This window comes from Phalacrocorax aristotelis, chromosome 1 (assembly GCF_949628215.1).
Source record: "Phalacrocorax aristotelis chromosome 1, bGulAri2.1, whole genome shotgun sequence".
NCBI classification, from domain to species: domain Eukaryota; kingdom Metazoa; phylum Chordata; class Aves; order Suliformes; family Phalacrocoracidae; genus Phalacrocorax; species Phalacrocorax aristotelis.
Genome location: NC_134276.1, coordinates 34735852 through 34752480, shown reverse-complemented (window position 1 = coordinate 34752480; position 16629 = coordinate 34735852). Strand labels below are relative to the sequence as shown.

The 16629-nt window shown below is 42.7% G+C and overlaps 1 protein-coding gene across 2 annotated transcripts; it reads left to right on the top strand.

Annotated features, from left to right (window-relative positions):
• The first annotated feature begins 1250 nt into the window (after nt 1-1250).
• RGCC (regulator of cell cycle) lies at nt 1251-15208 on the top strand. 2 transcript variants are annotated; one of them, XM_075087652.1, is made up of 5 exons: nt 1251-1423; nt 1643-1819; nt 11249-11356; nt 12871-12933; nt 14607-15208. In XM_075087652.1, exons 1-5 carry the CDS (start codon nt 1387-1389, stop codon nt 14612-14614), a joined length of 393 nt encoding a protein of 130 aa, XP_074943753.1. In that variant the 5' UTR covers nt 1251-1386; the 3' UTR covers nt 14615-15208. The 2 variants fall into 2 exon arrangements, with proteins under 2 accessions (XP_074943753.1, XP_074943745.1); XM_075087644.1 differs by lacking the exons at nt 11249-11356; nt 12871-12933; nt 14607-15208 and having other exon boundaries at nt 1643-3322.
• Nucleotides 15209-16629: the final 1421 nt, after the last annotated feature.

Genomic DNA, 16629 nt, shown 5'->3' with positions numbered 1-16629 from the left:
CCACAAGAAAGGAGGAAGCCGCAGAATAAATAATGATTGAACTTCACCATGAGAACTCCTTTTGATCCACTGCAAAAATAAATAAATGCCTCCATATCAGCCGGTGAGGAGAGGTGAATAAATCTGCTAGATACAGATGGTTTATTGTCTAGAATATTGTTTTTCTCATTTTATATCTTGCAGGAGCAACGACAACATGTCTGAAAATGTCAAGAAGTTTCAGAGCGATTTTTTTCTTCCCTCTCCCTGTCCTTGACTCTTCTATTTTAATTCTAGGTTTTCTCATCAACACACAAACATAATCATAGCTCCTGACACATACACATGGAATAGCACCTGATGTCTGTTTGCAGTATTACTGGCCATAACTAAATGTGACAGTCCTCCCCAGTGGGTATTTAATAGAACCGGTACTTTAGCTGCTCAGACAGCTTTTATTTAAAACAAGCAAGAGACAGCACAAGAGCAATATTCGGTAGCTATGGCATGTATAAACATCAGATTAACCCGACTTCAGGACAAGTGCTAATATCTTTCTCCTAAGAATAAGGAAAGCTCTCCACCAGAGAACGCCCTGGCCGGCGCAGCTGGGGCCACGGCTCCCTGTGCCTCAGCAGCTCCCCGTGTCACCCCCGCCACCTGCTCCTCTCCTCAGGTCACCCCCTGTGACCAACGGCCCAGCTGCCCCCATGGCCGTGCTCACAGCTCGCTAACCGATCGGGCTGAGCAATAACCACAGACAGATGCCAGCACAACGCAGGGGCGGCGATGGGGATCCCGGCAGCGGCTGAAGCGGCCCATGCAAAGCCACAAGCTCACTGCGAGCGTGCACCAAGCGCCGCTGCGGCCTCTTCGTCCCGCTCGCTACCCACGGCGAGTAGCGGCCGTGGGCCTGGGTAAGGACGATCCAGTCGTGTGTGGTTTTGTGATTCCCTCCTTGCAGCTGGCTCTGATGCTCCTTGTACCCTTCACGAGCAGCCGGGTACAAAGCCAGCGCAGGCATCCCCACCTGTACCACAAATAATTGGGATTAGCGAACCCAAATCAGCTAGAATAAGACACTATCACGCTGTGGGGAGCGGTGATCAGAGGATGAGGAGGGTTAATTCCCACTTGTGGTAGCGGTGAACTGTCCGGACCCCCAGCCTCCGGCCAAAGCCTCCACGCCGGCCCGCAGGTGCCGCCTCCCCCTCCCGCCCCCAGCCCGGGCGGGCTATAAGAGGCAGCGACGGCGGGGCCGGGACGCCTATGCTGGCGGCGGCAAGCAGGGGCGGCGGCGGCAGCAGCAGCAGCAGCAGCGGCGGCAGCGGCGGCAGCGGCAGCGGTTGTGGTTGTGGTGGTGGTGGTGGTGGTGGTGTTGGGGCGCCTCCGCCCGCCGCCGCCGCCATGAAATCGCCTCAGGCCGAGCGGTCGGCGGGTCAAGGTGGGAAGCGGCGGGACCCTCTCCTCTTTCCTCTGCCGGGGTGTGTGTGGGGTGGGGTGGGGGTGGGGTGTGTGGGGGTGGGTGTCGGGACGCGGGGAGTGCGGGTGTGTGTGAGTGAAGGGGGCGGGCGGGTCTCCCCTCACAGCGCGGGGCTCGGGAGGCGGGCAGCGCCCGGCGGGCACTCACCTCACCTCACCTCACCGTACCGCTGCCCGGCAGCGCTGGGGGAGGACGGCGGGGGCCTGGCGGAGGCGCTCGGGGAGTTCGACGCGGTGCTGGCGGAGTTCTCCTGCCCGGCCGGCCGGCGCCGCTTCCACTACGGCGAGCACCTGGAGCGCATGAAGCGGCGGAGCAGCGCCAGCGTCAGCGACGGCAGCGGCCTCAGCGACTCCGAGAGTGAGTGTCCCGCGGTCGGTCTGTCCATCCGTCCCGGCCCCGGGGAGGGGAATCACAAGCGGGTGTTCAACCAGCGCGTCCCCCTCCTTGGGAGGGGCAGGGATCACCAAACGAGAAACCCGGCTTCGTTTACTCTTCAGGTTAGGAGTCGCGGGGGTGCAAAGTCTGGTCCCGCTGGTTTGATTCTGTCGGTGTTGAAGAGCAGAGGAGGGAGGGAGGGAGGGAGTCGCTGGAGCGAAGCCACATCAAGGTCTGTCCCTGAGCAGATAAAGCCGCGAAACTCTCAGCGGGCGAGGGGCGAGGAGCCAGCCGGCTGCCGGAACACGGAGCTGTCCCGGCGGCTTGGAAAGATGTCCCTTCCCCAGGTTAACCCTGCCTTCTGTCTTAGTTGCTGAAGTATCAGCTGAAAGAGGTTGAACTAAAGCGCCCCTTTCCAGAAGAGATTGAAACTCGTTCAGGCTTCGGGTTTAGTGGTATCACTGTTTTGGAGGTGATAATTTTAAGTTAACTTGCACCCAGCTATATCAGACGTATACGGAGGGTGCACGTAGAACCATGGCACAAGAAGGGTGGGAGGCAGGTACGGACTCGCGACCTGCTCTGAGCAAGAGAATTCGTACTACATTTTTTTCTTGCAAACTTGGGAAAAGGTTTTACTCCTCTTATTTTCTTGCTAGTCAGGGAGAGAAACCATCTTTACTCTTCCAGACAGTGAGGCTGGAAACTGCTCTTCTCCTCAGGAGAAGTAGACTCATGGGCTACTTTGTCAAAGTAAGTTCTGGTAAAACACAAGCTGTACCTGTGGTTTTTTTTCAGTTCCTAAACTGGACAGGGCAGTTGTAAGAAGCTTATCTGTTTTTTCAGTTGCTTAAAATTGCTCCCTTAATTTCTGTTTCGCAACTTTATCAGTTCAGTGATTTACCACACAGTTCTGTTGACTTAGTGCTAATTCTTAATATAATCTTCCTAGTGCTTAAGCAGTGAGAGCATAGCTTCTCCATGTTATCAGAGCCCTTTATTTCATCGTTGTGGGTAGGATTAATTTAATTTCATTGACAAGTAACATTTTACCTGCTCTGAACTTGGATACCTTGCCTAGCAGTGTCTTTGAGGTTTGGGTTTTTTTCCCCTGTAGTCAGTGGAGGTGTGTAGATCCAGATGCTGCTCTGTTGTTTCATAATGTAGTGGGTGAACCGTGCCTTGCAAGTATCTCTCCCTCTGAGGGAGGTTTAGAAGTGCACACCTGATTTAGGCTGGACACTAGCCTTTTGTATGGCTGAGGGTGTGTAAGGTGAGGTCTGCCTTTACTGAGTCAAGCTGATGAAATATGTGAGCTGTTGTAAATTTAAGTCTATTATTAACTGCAGCAGCACAGCCCTAGCGTTACTATTTCTTGTGCAGTGTTCAGTGTTGTAATATATTAACCTCTCACATACTTTTACCACAAACGACACACTTGAATCGAAGGCGTGAAGGTTCTCTGTCTAGTGATATAATCTACTGTTTAGGAAAAAAAAGAAAAAAAAACAGTATCAAGAACTTTTTTTTTCTTGTGTGGATAAAGACATCTGTAGTTGTTTGGCATATCTGCTGTGGTTCAGAAAACTTGAATTTTGAACAGTGCTTAAAATAGCTGGTTTAGGATGGGCAGGAAGGGCCTTTTGAGGAAGACGGTGTCCTCTGACAGGCCAGGAGGCCTGGTGAGAAACAGCATGCTCATGCAAATTGGCAGACCAGACCTTCAGGAAGATCTGGGAAATAAAAATCGGTGTCTGAAATCAGCACTGATTCAGGCTGAAGACAGTAACAGGATAGCAGGATAGGCAGGGTTTGGCTCTACACGAAGTCCTCAAGGATCTTGTACGAGGAACTTGTCAAACTCCCAATACAGCTACAGTCCCTACGTCTATTTTAAGAATAGAATACTTACTTGGGATCTTTCTGTTCAAACTCAAGGTTTTTTCCCCATAGGTTCACATTTCCTTTGGTCTCTATCGTTTAGTACAAATGTAGTGCTGAGTTCATGACCTCACTTTTCCCATGGTACTGCTTCGGTTAAACATCACTGCAGGATCAAGGACAAAATGGACTGAAAGAACAAGTTCTGACACCACGAACCTGTAGCAACGCAAAAGAAATTCCAACAATATTATTGGCAGATAGTTTGAATGATCCTCTTGTCTGTGAAGACTCTACATCTTTGCAAAATCTTGTTGTCCAGCGCCAAGACTATTCCTAGTACATTTCGTCATGTATGCACGGAACAGTTCAGATTATCATATTTTAGTGCTATCTCTCCTTGTTCGTTGGTTAATCTAATCCTCCTAACTGATGTGGTGGGGCTGAAGGTTAGGTGTATGTATCTTTAGGCCACTCCTGTAGTGTTATCTTTTGGGTCTAGGGTGGGACTGTAAGGGGAGGTAACATTTCAAACTGTTGTGGCTCTTTTGTTTCTGGGCCCCTGAATCAACTAGTATCAAGTGGTTGTACTTGAACAATGCTGTTACGTAGCAGTGTAAACAAAGCCTTTCCTTTCCTGGGGCTTCTGCCATGAGGATGAGCCCATTTAATTTAACAAAAGTATTTACAGGAGATTTTTATCAATATAGTTAACCCTCCAAATATTTCTTTTAGCCTTAAAATATCCTCTAGAGGGACCTAGTGCCAAAAGTACTAATGAAAATTCTTACATTACATATTTCAGGCTCTTAAGAATAAAAAAAATAATTTGAAGACACTGCTGTGGAAAATGGGCATGATAGTACTTGGCTCTCCCACATCTTGTCCTGTTATTTGACTAAATGATCTTTGGATAAGGTCTGTCTTGGCTGTGATGAAGTATTGTACATAACACAGTGGACTCTAGACCTTACAGTAATAGAAAGGCTCGCGTGTGCAGATGTTCATGATGATCTTAGTACTTGGCCCACAAGTATTACATTTAACCACAACAGCTGACTGGGTCAGTGCTGGAAATCATGATGCAACTGGTGAGTTACTCCAACAGACATTCTTGAATTGCTGGACTGTGAGTGAGTACCAGTTATGTTTCAACTTGATGTATTCAACCGAATTGAAGTATAACAGCTGTGTGCTTTAGGGTATTAACCATGCTGAAACTTATAAGTTGAGGGATACCTTATAACTCTTTGCTATTTACAGTGTATGTCGGTTGTGATAAAGCAGGATTTGTGTTAAGCGAGTGCTGTGCTGGCAAAAGCCACCAGCATAGATGCAGCTATACTGATGAACTCTTACAGATATCATTTGCTTCTTGTGTGTCGGAATAAGCTCGCAAAGAAGAGTGCAGGCTTGCCTGTGTAAATTTTATGTCCACTCAGTGCATTGTGCTAATACAGTATTTGCAATGTCAGGACAGTCTTCCAACTTTAGGCTTAGGATAATGAAAAGAAAGTTGGACTTTACGGGAGGCTGTGAAGGGAAGCGCTTTAACATTTCTTGTGCCAAAGCTTTAACAACCCCAAAAGATACAAAATTATCTCTTGTTGTGCTCTCAGAAATGTTTCACGCTTCTAGCTCCGGATATATTTTCTTGAGATACGTTCAGCTTCCAGCCCCTCTGTTAAAAGCATTGCAAAATAAATGCATCGGTTCAGTTCTTGCACTTATGCAGCCTGCAGTGTATCTTCATAGCTATTTTTAGGAGTGTGTAAATGCTTTCTGACAAATAACCCCTGGCTTTTAAACACGACAAAAGACCTTGAATGCATCTAGAACTCTTAATTTTCTAAGTTCAAAATCAAGCAGGTGCAGGCTTACTAAGGGGTTGCACAACATCTGTTAGCACTCAGTGCCTGGTGTAGTGTAAGCATTTGTGGTCACGTGCCATGGATGTCTCCGTGTGATTGTGCTAATGCCTCTGCTATCTAGAGACAAAGCACAAACTGCTGTTAATACTGCAGCACTCATCCTGAAAAGCCTGCTTATATTTGTAATCTTTTGTAGAGAAGGTACAGGAAAAGGCAACAGAAATGATTGAAGAAATAAAATAGTTTCCAAATGACTAAATAAGCTGGGACTCTCATCCCAAAGGAGAGATGACTTGGGTGGGGACAAGCTAGTCTTCCAGAAAATCCTGAGTGACATTAGGAAAGTGACTGCTACCTCACCCAGTATGAGGAAATCAAATTAAATCAGTATGTTTCAAAGAAATAAGAGGACCTATTTCTTCTCATGGTGTATTGTTAATCTGTAAAATGTATTGCCTTAAGGTATCATGGGTGTTAAAAAGTTTACATTCTCAAAAAATAACCAGATAAAATCACGATGGAAGGGATGGGGCTATTGGGACTGCTGTTGGCTAAGATGCTACTGCTGTCTTAGAAGAGATACTGATCTGTACCTTGCTAGAACTTGGTAGAGTTTATCCTGAAGCTATCAGGGTATGGCTGCACCACTCAAACTCTCCTACAGGCACCTGCTATGAGTCACTATGAGAGGTAGGATGTGGGGTAGGTGAGCCTTGGTTCTCAGCAGCAAATCCCAGTCTGATGCAATGAAGAGGAGAATGTTTTAAGGAAGTAGATTGTTTTTGCAAACTTCTAATGGCCTGTCTCTAAGAAGAAGGCAACACAATATTTATAAGGAAAAATGAAGCAAGGTTCTCATGGAGAAATAACCTTTTATTCAATCGTCTGAGAAAAAAATGCTTTATTAAATTACTGATATATTCAAAAGGAAGAAAACCCAGAAGTTTCAGGTGTATAAGCTTTTTTCCAGGTATTTCAATTTAATGAGAAATGGTCCTTTTTTTTTTTTTTTGTCAGATTTCCTGTTTTTGCCTCTCCAGCATACCTGTTTCTCTTACACTGTAGAAAGGAAGCGTTAGTAAAGGGGAAGGTTGGAGCTGGAAACACTGCCTCACAGATAGTAAGTGTGGTGGGGGAGTAGAAAACTAAGCTTTGCATATAATGGAAGGCATGCTTGTACATCTGAATTTCAGGCTTCCAAGATAGCTTTCTTGTAACTATGTGATTTGGTATCTTTTAAATCAGGAAGCCTAGACATGTAGATAGTGAAAGGTGTGATTTTTGTATCAGTGTTGGAACAGATGTTCCTTAGCTACGCAAAAAACCACAAAAAATAAACAATGCATCCAAGTGTAACTGTGACAGTGATAAAAATAAACACTATCCTTGAGGGCTGCAACATATGTATTGTGAAACAAGCTCTTTCCATCATGAATATTTCTCACTTCTACTGTTGGCATTAGAAATTCCTAATTTTATCTTTTATTTATTATTTTAGCAAGTAGGCTATGTTGTGACTAGGAATGAGTTGTGCAGTCTCTTTGTTAAATGCTGACCTATTGTTTTATAAGAAATTCATGGCTTGTAGAGACTAAGGTGGAATTTTAAGGCCCCTCTCTGAAAACTGTTCCTCTAAAACTTTCTCCACTGAAAACTGCCAAAATGTTACCAACTCTAGTGCTCTTTAAAATTGTATCCTGAACGATGGTACTAGAAAAAGCATAATATTAAAGAAGTCAAACAGCTGAACTTTTCCGTTGTCTGTTCTAAATGAAAAGTTTGAGGTTTTCCTCCTTCAGTTAATTACAGCCCAGAACCTTTCAATTGCTCATTTCATGGGGACATTTATATTTACATGGTATTGCTGTGGTTTTTCTTTGTGGTTTAACCATATACTGGAACAGCAAAGGTCAATACTAACTACAGATTACTTTGCCAAGGTAAAATATACCCGTATTTATTCCAACCCACTAATTCTGTAGCTATTGCTTTAGTTTGACCCATGTAAATCAACTCAGTAGCTTAACTCTCAGATTTTAAGGCCTTTTTTTAAAGAGACAGTTTTGAAAGCTGTTTTTAAAGCAGCCAAAGGGATATAGTTTATGTATGTACACAGGCAGTAGAACCAAAATACAAGGTGAAAAATAAGTAATGAATGATAGATGAACTTGCATCGCAGTGGGAGAGAAGGGGCTGGGTGAAGGAGGACAGCAATGATGAGAGATCCTCGGCTCAGCCTCTGGTTATTGGGTTGCAGGAGATGATGTATTTGTGTGGCAGTGGAATTCTTCCAAGGGCCTTTATTGGAGGTGAATGAGCAAATCTTGGCTGTGGCAGCTTGATAGAGAGCAAGGACTGAAGTGTCCTTTTCCCAGAGCTCTCTGCCCTACAGCCACATGCTGCCAAAGTGGATATTTTTGTGCTGTGGAAATCACAAGTATTTTTTCTAACAGTGCATTATTTTCAGCAGTTATAATGGCCTTGATAGTGGAGTCAATGCATTCCTCCTTCCATCACCAGAATTTCTGGTGCTTGGTGGCACATGTATGCCAAAGGCTGTAGCTAAAACATGTTTTTGCTTTTTGAGAAAGATAAATGTTGATATTTCCCTGAAACTATTAATATTACAACCCGTGGGAAGGTAACACTGTTTTGTGAAAATATTCCACCTTTTGAAACTGGATGAAAAACATTCAGATACTTAAAGCAGTTCTGTCGTATTTTCTTTTTGCCCAGTAAGTATTTCCCAGTGTAAGGTTTGTGGAAGCCAGTACAAGATAACATTTCCTGGTTTCAATACATTGCGAGGTGAGCAGTCAGGATTTTTCAGCTGCTTGTAGAAGGAATATGGAGAGAAAACCATGAAAAGAATCAAAGGTGACTGCTAGCTCGGATGTGTGCATGGATATAAATAAAAAGAATTGCGTGAATAGTTTGCAGCCAATTTAAATGGTTTATTAAAGCTTTTGTAACTTGAGTTGCCCTCACAAGCATTCACAAAAAGAACTTTTTATTCCAGCTGTATATAAGAGCAACTGGAGCTTTGGATTTGGTGTACAAGAAGGATTGGTTTGTAATATAAATTTTGCAGCATAACTACATTTGGAGTCTGGATACTAGTAGCATGGATTCCACATTACAAGTACACTCAGTTTTGTAACCATTGTTCTCTGGATTATTTTTTTTATTAATGCAACTAACTCTAAAAGCCATAAAATATGCAATAATTTGAAAGTTCTTGTCCTGCTCTTTTCAAATACATTGCCTGGACAGGTAATTCCATGGTCTATTCTATCAGTGTTTCAGTGAGTTGTACTTTTGTCTACAACCAGGAGTATAGCTCTTTGGTACAAGGACTGTTTGTGCAAGGTGTTACAAGTTATTTGGCTCTTTTGTGATGGTAGGGGTTTGTCCGGAACAGCTAGCATTTTCCATTCTAAGTTTCTCGGTCATTAGGGTTTGCACCTTGGCTGAAAAGAAATGTGGTCTTAGTAGAAAGTTGCTCTGCAAGCTGATTTCAGGAGGAAATTTGTAATACTGTTACTTTCAGTCCTTTAACGTACAGGGTTCATATTGTATAGTACAACACTGGTGACACATCCTTGCAGAACATGTCAGATTCCCCCCTCCCCCCCTTAGGTTGTTACATTTTTAGAAGCTACTTTTTAAATCGCTTATTTTTCCATTTTTCTATCTAATATTATCTCAATTCTGCATTATATTACTCAAATCTTTCTTATATCTGAAGTTTCAGGTAGATTGGTTTTGATCTGCTCAGGCTTGGAGAGGAGAATAGGCACTTAAGAGTGAAAATAAAGACATTGCAATAAAAAGGTAGGATGAAAAAGCATACCCCTCTTTCTAAACAAGAAATACCAGCTGGAGACTGATTTGGGCAAGCAGATGCCCTTCACATCATCGCTCACATTTGCACAGTGGTGCAGGTAGCATGTGCATTTGCTGGAACAGGCTCCGAGCTGATTGCAGAGCGAACTGTGAAAGATAACAGTACTGTGGTGGACCAACATGCATGCGGAAGAAGAAAATACTCTGGGTTGAAGGTTCTCACAAAAGCCTCTTCAGTGCATATTGCAACAGAGGTAGGCTTGGAAGCTAGCTAGCACAGACAAAACAAATAGACAATCAGCCTATGGCTGAGGAAACATCTGACAGGCTTAGTAGATGCAGAAGTCCTGTCTGGTCTGATCTGTCACTGTACCAGTATACTCCTGTGGACCGTGGTTTTATGCTGGTAAGAATTGTGGCTAGAGGAGATGGGGTATAGAGACACACTCTTCTTCCCAAAGATGGGGGGGGATCTTATGGTAGAGGAGTAGTCAGCTGGGGGATTGTCTCTGTTTGATACCTGCAAGCATTGTGGCAGAGTTCAGTGAAGGTGTAGATGTACAGATCTTGGCAAGGTGAGCTGTGGTCCTGCCCCCTTTTGCGAATTCAGCAAGACACCCTCAGTTTTAACTGAGGCGGTAATCTCCTGGCATAGCATATGGGACAGGTGTCCCAGGAAGTGTGACAGTTCTGACCTGCGTGGACTTAATGCAGTGTAACCACCTCCTATGCTGGGGCTCCAAGGATAAATGCTACGTGTGCTGCAGGTAGACAAAATTGCTGGCCTCAATAGCAAGCAGTGGTAGTCACCACTCCATACAATAAGACACAAATTTATTTCCTAGGAAATGTGCCAAATAAATGGAGACCGCTGCCATGTTCATATTACAATGGTTCCTTTTTGTAGAACTACAGTTTTCAGGTCACTGGCTCAAAACTGCAGGAACCAGCAGCTTTACTCTCTCTAACACAATGACAATTCCTCCTTCCTGTGCAGCAATGACTAATGCTTTGGGTGCACTGTGCATTGTGGAAATCTATCTTTATCTTGCCTCTTTTCTTAAAAAAAAAATAAAAATTTTTTTCATACTTTTGAAACTTAAGGCCTTGTCTAAATTCCAAGAACATCAGAATGATATTGGAACATTTCCCATTGCTTTCCATGGCATATAAAAGCTTTCTTTGAAAGACCACCTAAAATAAGATTGCAAAACATCTCGTGTGCAGATTTACTGCTTTGTGATCTTGAGAGTTACAGAATAAAAGAAAATTAAAAGATGCCCTAGAGTTTATCTAGAACGCAAGACCTAAAGCAGCAGAGTATGGAGAAATGGGTGAGTTCACTTCAGGGATGAGGACAACGCTGAACGTACTCTCCATGCTGGGGGACTATTCTCATCCTGGGGCTGTTTATTCAGCTTTTTAAATAGCTTTTGAAAAATTCAGGTAACCAGAATTTCCCAGAATATTGTGAAATGGGCAGGTCGTACCAGGCCTAATTGAGTGCATGGTGGGATAATTGCCATTCCTGTAATATTTTCCAAATGATACTGACTGCAGGGAAAGCTGACACTTTCCTTACTGGGGCATGAGGATTGGGCTTGGGACTGCTTGCTTTTTAACAGTAGGTGGGGGAACAGCAGCCTTCACACAACAGGTGATTTATTTGCCTCTCTGGCTTTAGAGTCTGTAAATTTGAGTTCCAGAGTTGTTGAAGCCCATGTAGGAACTGTACCATTTCTCTCTTTTTTTTTCATTCTATTGCAAAATTGCAGAATGTGTTAATTTTACTTTATAATGTAACTTTTTACAGGTGCAGACTCGCTTTACAGAAATAGTTTCAGCCTCAGTGATGAAAAGCTTAACTCTCCAACTGCGTCTACTCCAAGCTTGCCGTCTCCATCAGTAACTCCATGTAGAGGTAAACTTAAATTTAACTGTTGACGTTTCTTCCTAGTTCTCAACTATACAGGCTTCTTTTTGTGAGCCAGGATTCACGTGCATGCATTAGCTCTTTTTTCTTTAAAATGACAACAAAACTAAGGATTACTGTTAAGCACGCTACAGATGCAGGTATTACTGTGTTGATCGCAAACAGCAATAGCACACTGCATCCACACTTTTTCACAGGTGACCCAAGAACTCTTCTGATTTTGAAACACCACACTGTATTAGGGTTCTTTGGCTGATCGGGAATTGTACTGCTTACAGAATACTTCACTACTCACAGAATTAACTTGTGTTACTTCTTGCTGAAGTACCTAAGTAGCTTAAGTGTCCCATCTGCATACAGAAATAACTTAGCCTGAGTGCAGGGGTGCAGTAGGTGACTCCTCTGACGCTAACACAATTACTCAGATCCACATTGACCTTGCACTGCTGATGCAACCTATATATTTACTAATACATACTAATATACTCCTCCTCTGTAGCTATGCTGTTTCAAAGTGGCTCCCTGTCTTGCAGCTTATCTAACTCCTGAGACTTGTTTCATTCAGGTTAGCTTAGATTAACTCTGGAGTAGACATATCAATAAAAGAATGGTACTATACAGTGCAGTCATTACAACTGGTCTTCTCAGATGCATGCTCAAGAGCTTTCCATGCTTTCATGTCTTTTCCACAGTGACCAGTCACACACACAAAAAAAGTGTCAAATGCTTTCTTTCTAATTAGCATGATACTAGGGAGGAATAAGGAGTAATAGTTAATAAAAAGTAGCAAAAGAGTTCAGTTAAACTGGCAGGAAATACTTGGAAAGGAATTTACCCTAAAGGTCAAGATGCTCTTCCTGATAAGAAGACAAAAAGATAAAAACAGAGTTGGAACTGGCTTGGAACAGAGCACAGAAATGAGAGACGGAAGCCACTTGCAGTAAAACTAGATTGAATGGAACCAGTGGTGGTCTCAGGAGTGGAAATTTAGGTGGATATTTGGATCCAAATTTATACTGTATGGACTGAGATCAAAGGATCTGACATCACAGAAAACCAGTGATACCGACATGATTTAAGAGGCTGAGATTTGGGTAGGACTGGGAGCTAACTGGGTGGGGTTTGACTGGGGCCATGAATGCAATATCTGAATACACGCAATAAGGAAGACTCCCACAGTAGGAAGGACATGGATTAGGTGACATATAGGTTGGGGTTTTTTTCTCTTCCACTTCAGCCTCTGCTTTTTAAAAAAAACTACACAGAGGATTGCTTTTGTTCTGTCAAACGGAAAACTGTAAAAACTAGAATTTTAATTGATTCCCCTGTTTCCTAAGAATGCATTTGAACATTGCAGCAACCCTGTCAAACGTCCCTGAAAACAATCCACAGCATGTTTGGTACCACTGAAAATGATTTGGGGGATTGTGTGGTTCCAGTTTTTCTTTTGGCCAGAGAAGTGTGTCATGCCTAAGCAATATTGACTGTCTCTTATTTTGCAGCAAAGCTTGGAGACACAAAAGAACTGGAAGACTTCATTGCGGATCTTGACAGGACACTAGCAAGTAAGTAGATTTTTTTCTTTCTTTAAAGCAGGCTGCATCTCTCTTGGTACTGTCAAAGAGCAATGAAAGCCAATGTATGGGGTGAGGGAAGGGTAGCAATAGTTGTCTATAACCTGGCATCATTTTAGTTTGCTAGTCCTATGGATCGCTCTGTAGATAAGAAGGTAAAGTAGACACTAAATTCTGGTCTTTGCCGGAATTTTCAAGGCATTCAGTTTAGCTTCTGTGATAACGGCTGTGCTTTGATAAGCCTCTCTCCCTGCCTCTGAGGCAGCTGCAATTCACCCCTCCTTGACAGTGTATAGATCAAGTAAACATCACTTTCTTAAATACTCAAAACTCAGCTAAAAAGTGGGGGGTTGTTTCTTCATTATAAAGCTAAGTAACTGGAGGAGTAACTGTAGCTGAGGGAAACCTTTTTATTTTAGACTCTGCTTTATGAAGGAATTGAGGAGCAGATATCTGTACCTATTGACTTAGATTAAATGTCAGCATCCTGTTTGTTCTTGTCTTTACCAGGAATGGAATTTACATCACTTTTTCTGTCACTATCTAGACAATCTAGAATTGTATTTTCCAGTTTCAGGTTATTCATTATGATTTTTAGAGAAAAACAACAAAACCAAAAAAATGCCCTCCTGTTCCCAACCATGTACTCTCCCTATTCTTTCTGCTTTTTCCTGTGCTGTTACAGACATGATACTGTTTTGGAGTTTTTGTGTATGGAACCAGACTGTAGAGCCCAAAACAACAAGTTGTAGGACTAGACCCTAAATAGCATGAACAACCACCCTGCCAGAAAGCTATGAACTGAGGATTTCTGTATTCATTAGGTATTTTCCCTTCCCTGTAATTCTTGAAGCCTTGGCCATCTGCTTTGGACTTAAGACAGCTGCCCTTATGAGCTTCCTACTTCCCTGTTGTCTTACTTGTATCTTAATCCTGGTTTCACTTTGCTTACTTAAAATACATTTCTAGTTTCCTGACTTCTGTCATGGACACGTGCTTGAGGTAACTCCATCTTTACCATTGAAACCTCACTGGCTGATTGCTCTTCTGAAAAACCTCTGAGTTTGAAGGTTTGTGTAGAACAATGAAACCCCCAAACCACCAAGTTTCACATTGCTGCATCTTGCACAGCTGTGTTACAGCTAACTCTTAAGGGGCTGCCTATAGTATATTGGTTTCATTGTACCCTCGCAAGGCCCATCTAAGGTGAAGCCAGGGTTTGCCACCTGCTGTAGTGGTTTGGTGGTGGTTTTTTTTTTCCCTCCCTCTCCCAACTAAGCAAATCTCTAGTTATTTCAGCAGTCTCTCATTTATGCAGTGTCACTTATCTTACAGTGAAATACTATCTGTATCATACATGGAAATTCTGAGGGAAAAAGTCCAACGTCCATCTGATATTTTTCATCACATTTTTAAGGAGGAGTTGTATTTATATGCTGAAGTTACACAGAACTTTGTACAGATTGCTTTTCAAGCCTAATGTACTATTTGGAACAGTAATAGCCTTAAATTTTTAGACGCTAACCTTTTGGCTCTCGTGTTAATTAAAAAAGGCATAATTTTTGGCCTGTCAAGCAGTCTAGCAAGCTGGGCATAGGTATGTATATCAACAACATGCAATCTTATTTAATGTAGAACTTAATGATCTTGTTTTGTATTTTCAGGTATGTGAAATCAATCTTTACATTGTGCTTGCCTTTGAACGTCCTCTGAAGGATAAGCGACATCAATCACTGAGACCTGCTGCCCTTGTCTGATAACTTTGCTACCCCAGATATTCACCTTCCGAACATAACCTTTGTAAACTCCTACAAGTATTTAACTGGCAACATCAGTTTCGTTACTTTGCAGCAGATGGTGTAAGATAACTTAAGTGTTACAGCTGTATTTTGCTTTAAAATATAGCTTTAATTTTAATTTAAAGTTGCTTTTATGAAAATATATTTGTAATTTTATATAGTTGAGAACTTTTAATGCTTTTTTCCATTATAGTATATTTTTGTATGCAAATAAAGCCTGAACTGGAATCCAGATGTCTGAAAGCTTCATATGGACTTGTGAAATCTGAAACATAAGTACAGATCAAGCTCTTATTGAAAACATCGAGCTTTAAAATATCTGATAAGGGTGTATTTCCTGTTAGGCAAAACGTGTGATGCTTCATGTGGAACTTCATATTTTTCTTTTCAAATTGCTTACATAAGAGATTTTTGTACTATGTAAAACTAATACAATCAGGAAAGTAATAAAATTGGTCAAACTGTTACTTCAGATTTGCTTTAATACACGTGAAATAACACTGACTTAGTACAGATTGGAACAATAACACCTATTTCAAACCCTGTGTAAAAGCTAGCTGTAAAATTACATACCATTCTACATGAAGTACTAACTGGGAAGTCAGACATTTAGCACCACAGGTTTAAACAGATGGAGAATCCTGTAACCCCAAGAAAATACTTAAGTGTCTGGATGTTTCTGATACTGGACCCTTGGGTCCAAGGCAGTCTGCTGCTCTATAAAGACTTCCTGGTCATCAGTGTTATGCTGAAAGAGTGGAAGGTAAACCTGTGTTTTTGCAAGGAACCTGATTCTTTCAATGTGCATTAGGCACTGGAGATGTCATTATGTGAGCTCTCTTCCAGCTGCTGCAGGCATTGTGCTTGGCCCTGCTGTCTGAGCTACTCCTGCTATCGCGCTCTAATCTGCTCAGACCAAGTGAGTTGGGCTTGTTTGAACTCTAGGTCTCATTTTGACCAAAGCAGGCTGATAACAGTTGTGTAGTGGCTCAGGTATTGTGCACCCTTGGTCTGTTATCATATGTCAGTGTGCCTGTGGCACAGCTACCAGCCAGTTGCTTAGGGACCTTCAAGGACGGATTTGGACCTGTCTTCTGCAGCTAGGGAACAGTCTGTTGTGTATTTACTAACGGGAACACCATGAGGATGATGCAAATCCATCTCCCTGCACTGGATTTTCTAAAAATTGACCAAAACATTTGGATCTTGTTAAACACCATCTAATTTTTTCCAGTTTTATTAATTGGTAAGAAAATGAAATTCTGAACTGGGTGCATTTTAGTCAGTCTGAAGCAACCTTGAGGTGGTTGTGTGTTTTTTTTTTTCCTTCTTTCAGGCGGAAGGGCAATCTAAGATGGTGGAGTATTTTTCTGTAGAGGAAAAACTCCTTTCAGTATTTCCTACCATAGAATCAGGTGGCAAATTGTCCCTTGGATTCCCTTGGCTGGTGTAGGACTTGGTGTTACATGGGAAAGGAGAACCACTATGCCTTTCAGTAGAAGCTGAGGGCAGGGAAACCAGGAGACCAGAGACAAGCTCATGCTTTTCTTTTAAGAAACATTATTGGCATGTTTTTAAAGCTGCTTGAGCAGCAGCAGTTGTGGCTGCCTTTCTGCATTGTAACTCTCTTTGGTAGAGTGAACGACGGAGTGGTGGTGAGTAGCGGATGTTACTGTCCCGAAGGCAGAATACCCTGACTAAATATGTTAAATAGGCTACAAGTTTCAGAGGAGGCCACCTCAAGCAGTCGCGTGGTATGGGGAGGTGGTCAGCTGTTTGTTCCTCAGATCATGGTCTTTGAGGCGTTGGGCATGAGTTTTCCGCTTTCTGCATGTTCCGTTGTGGCTTGTTCCCATCGAATGCTCTGGGCCTCCTGTCAGTGTTTGAG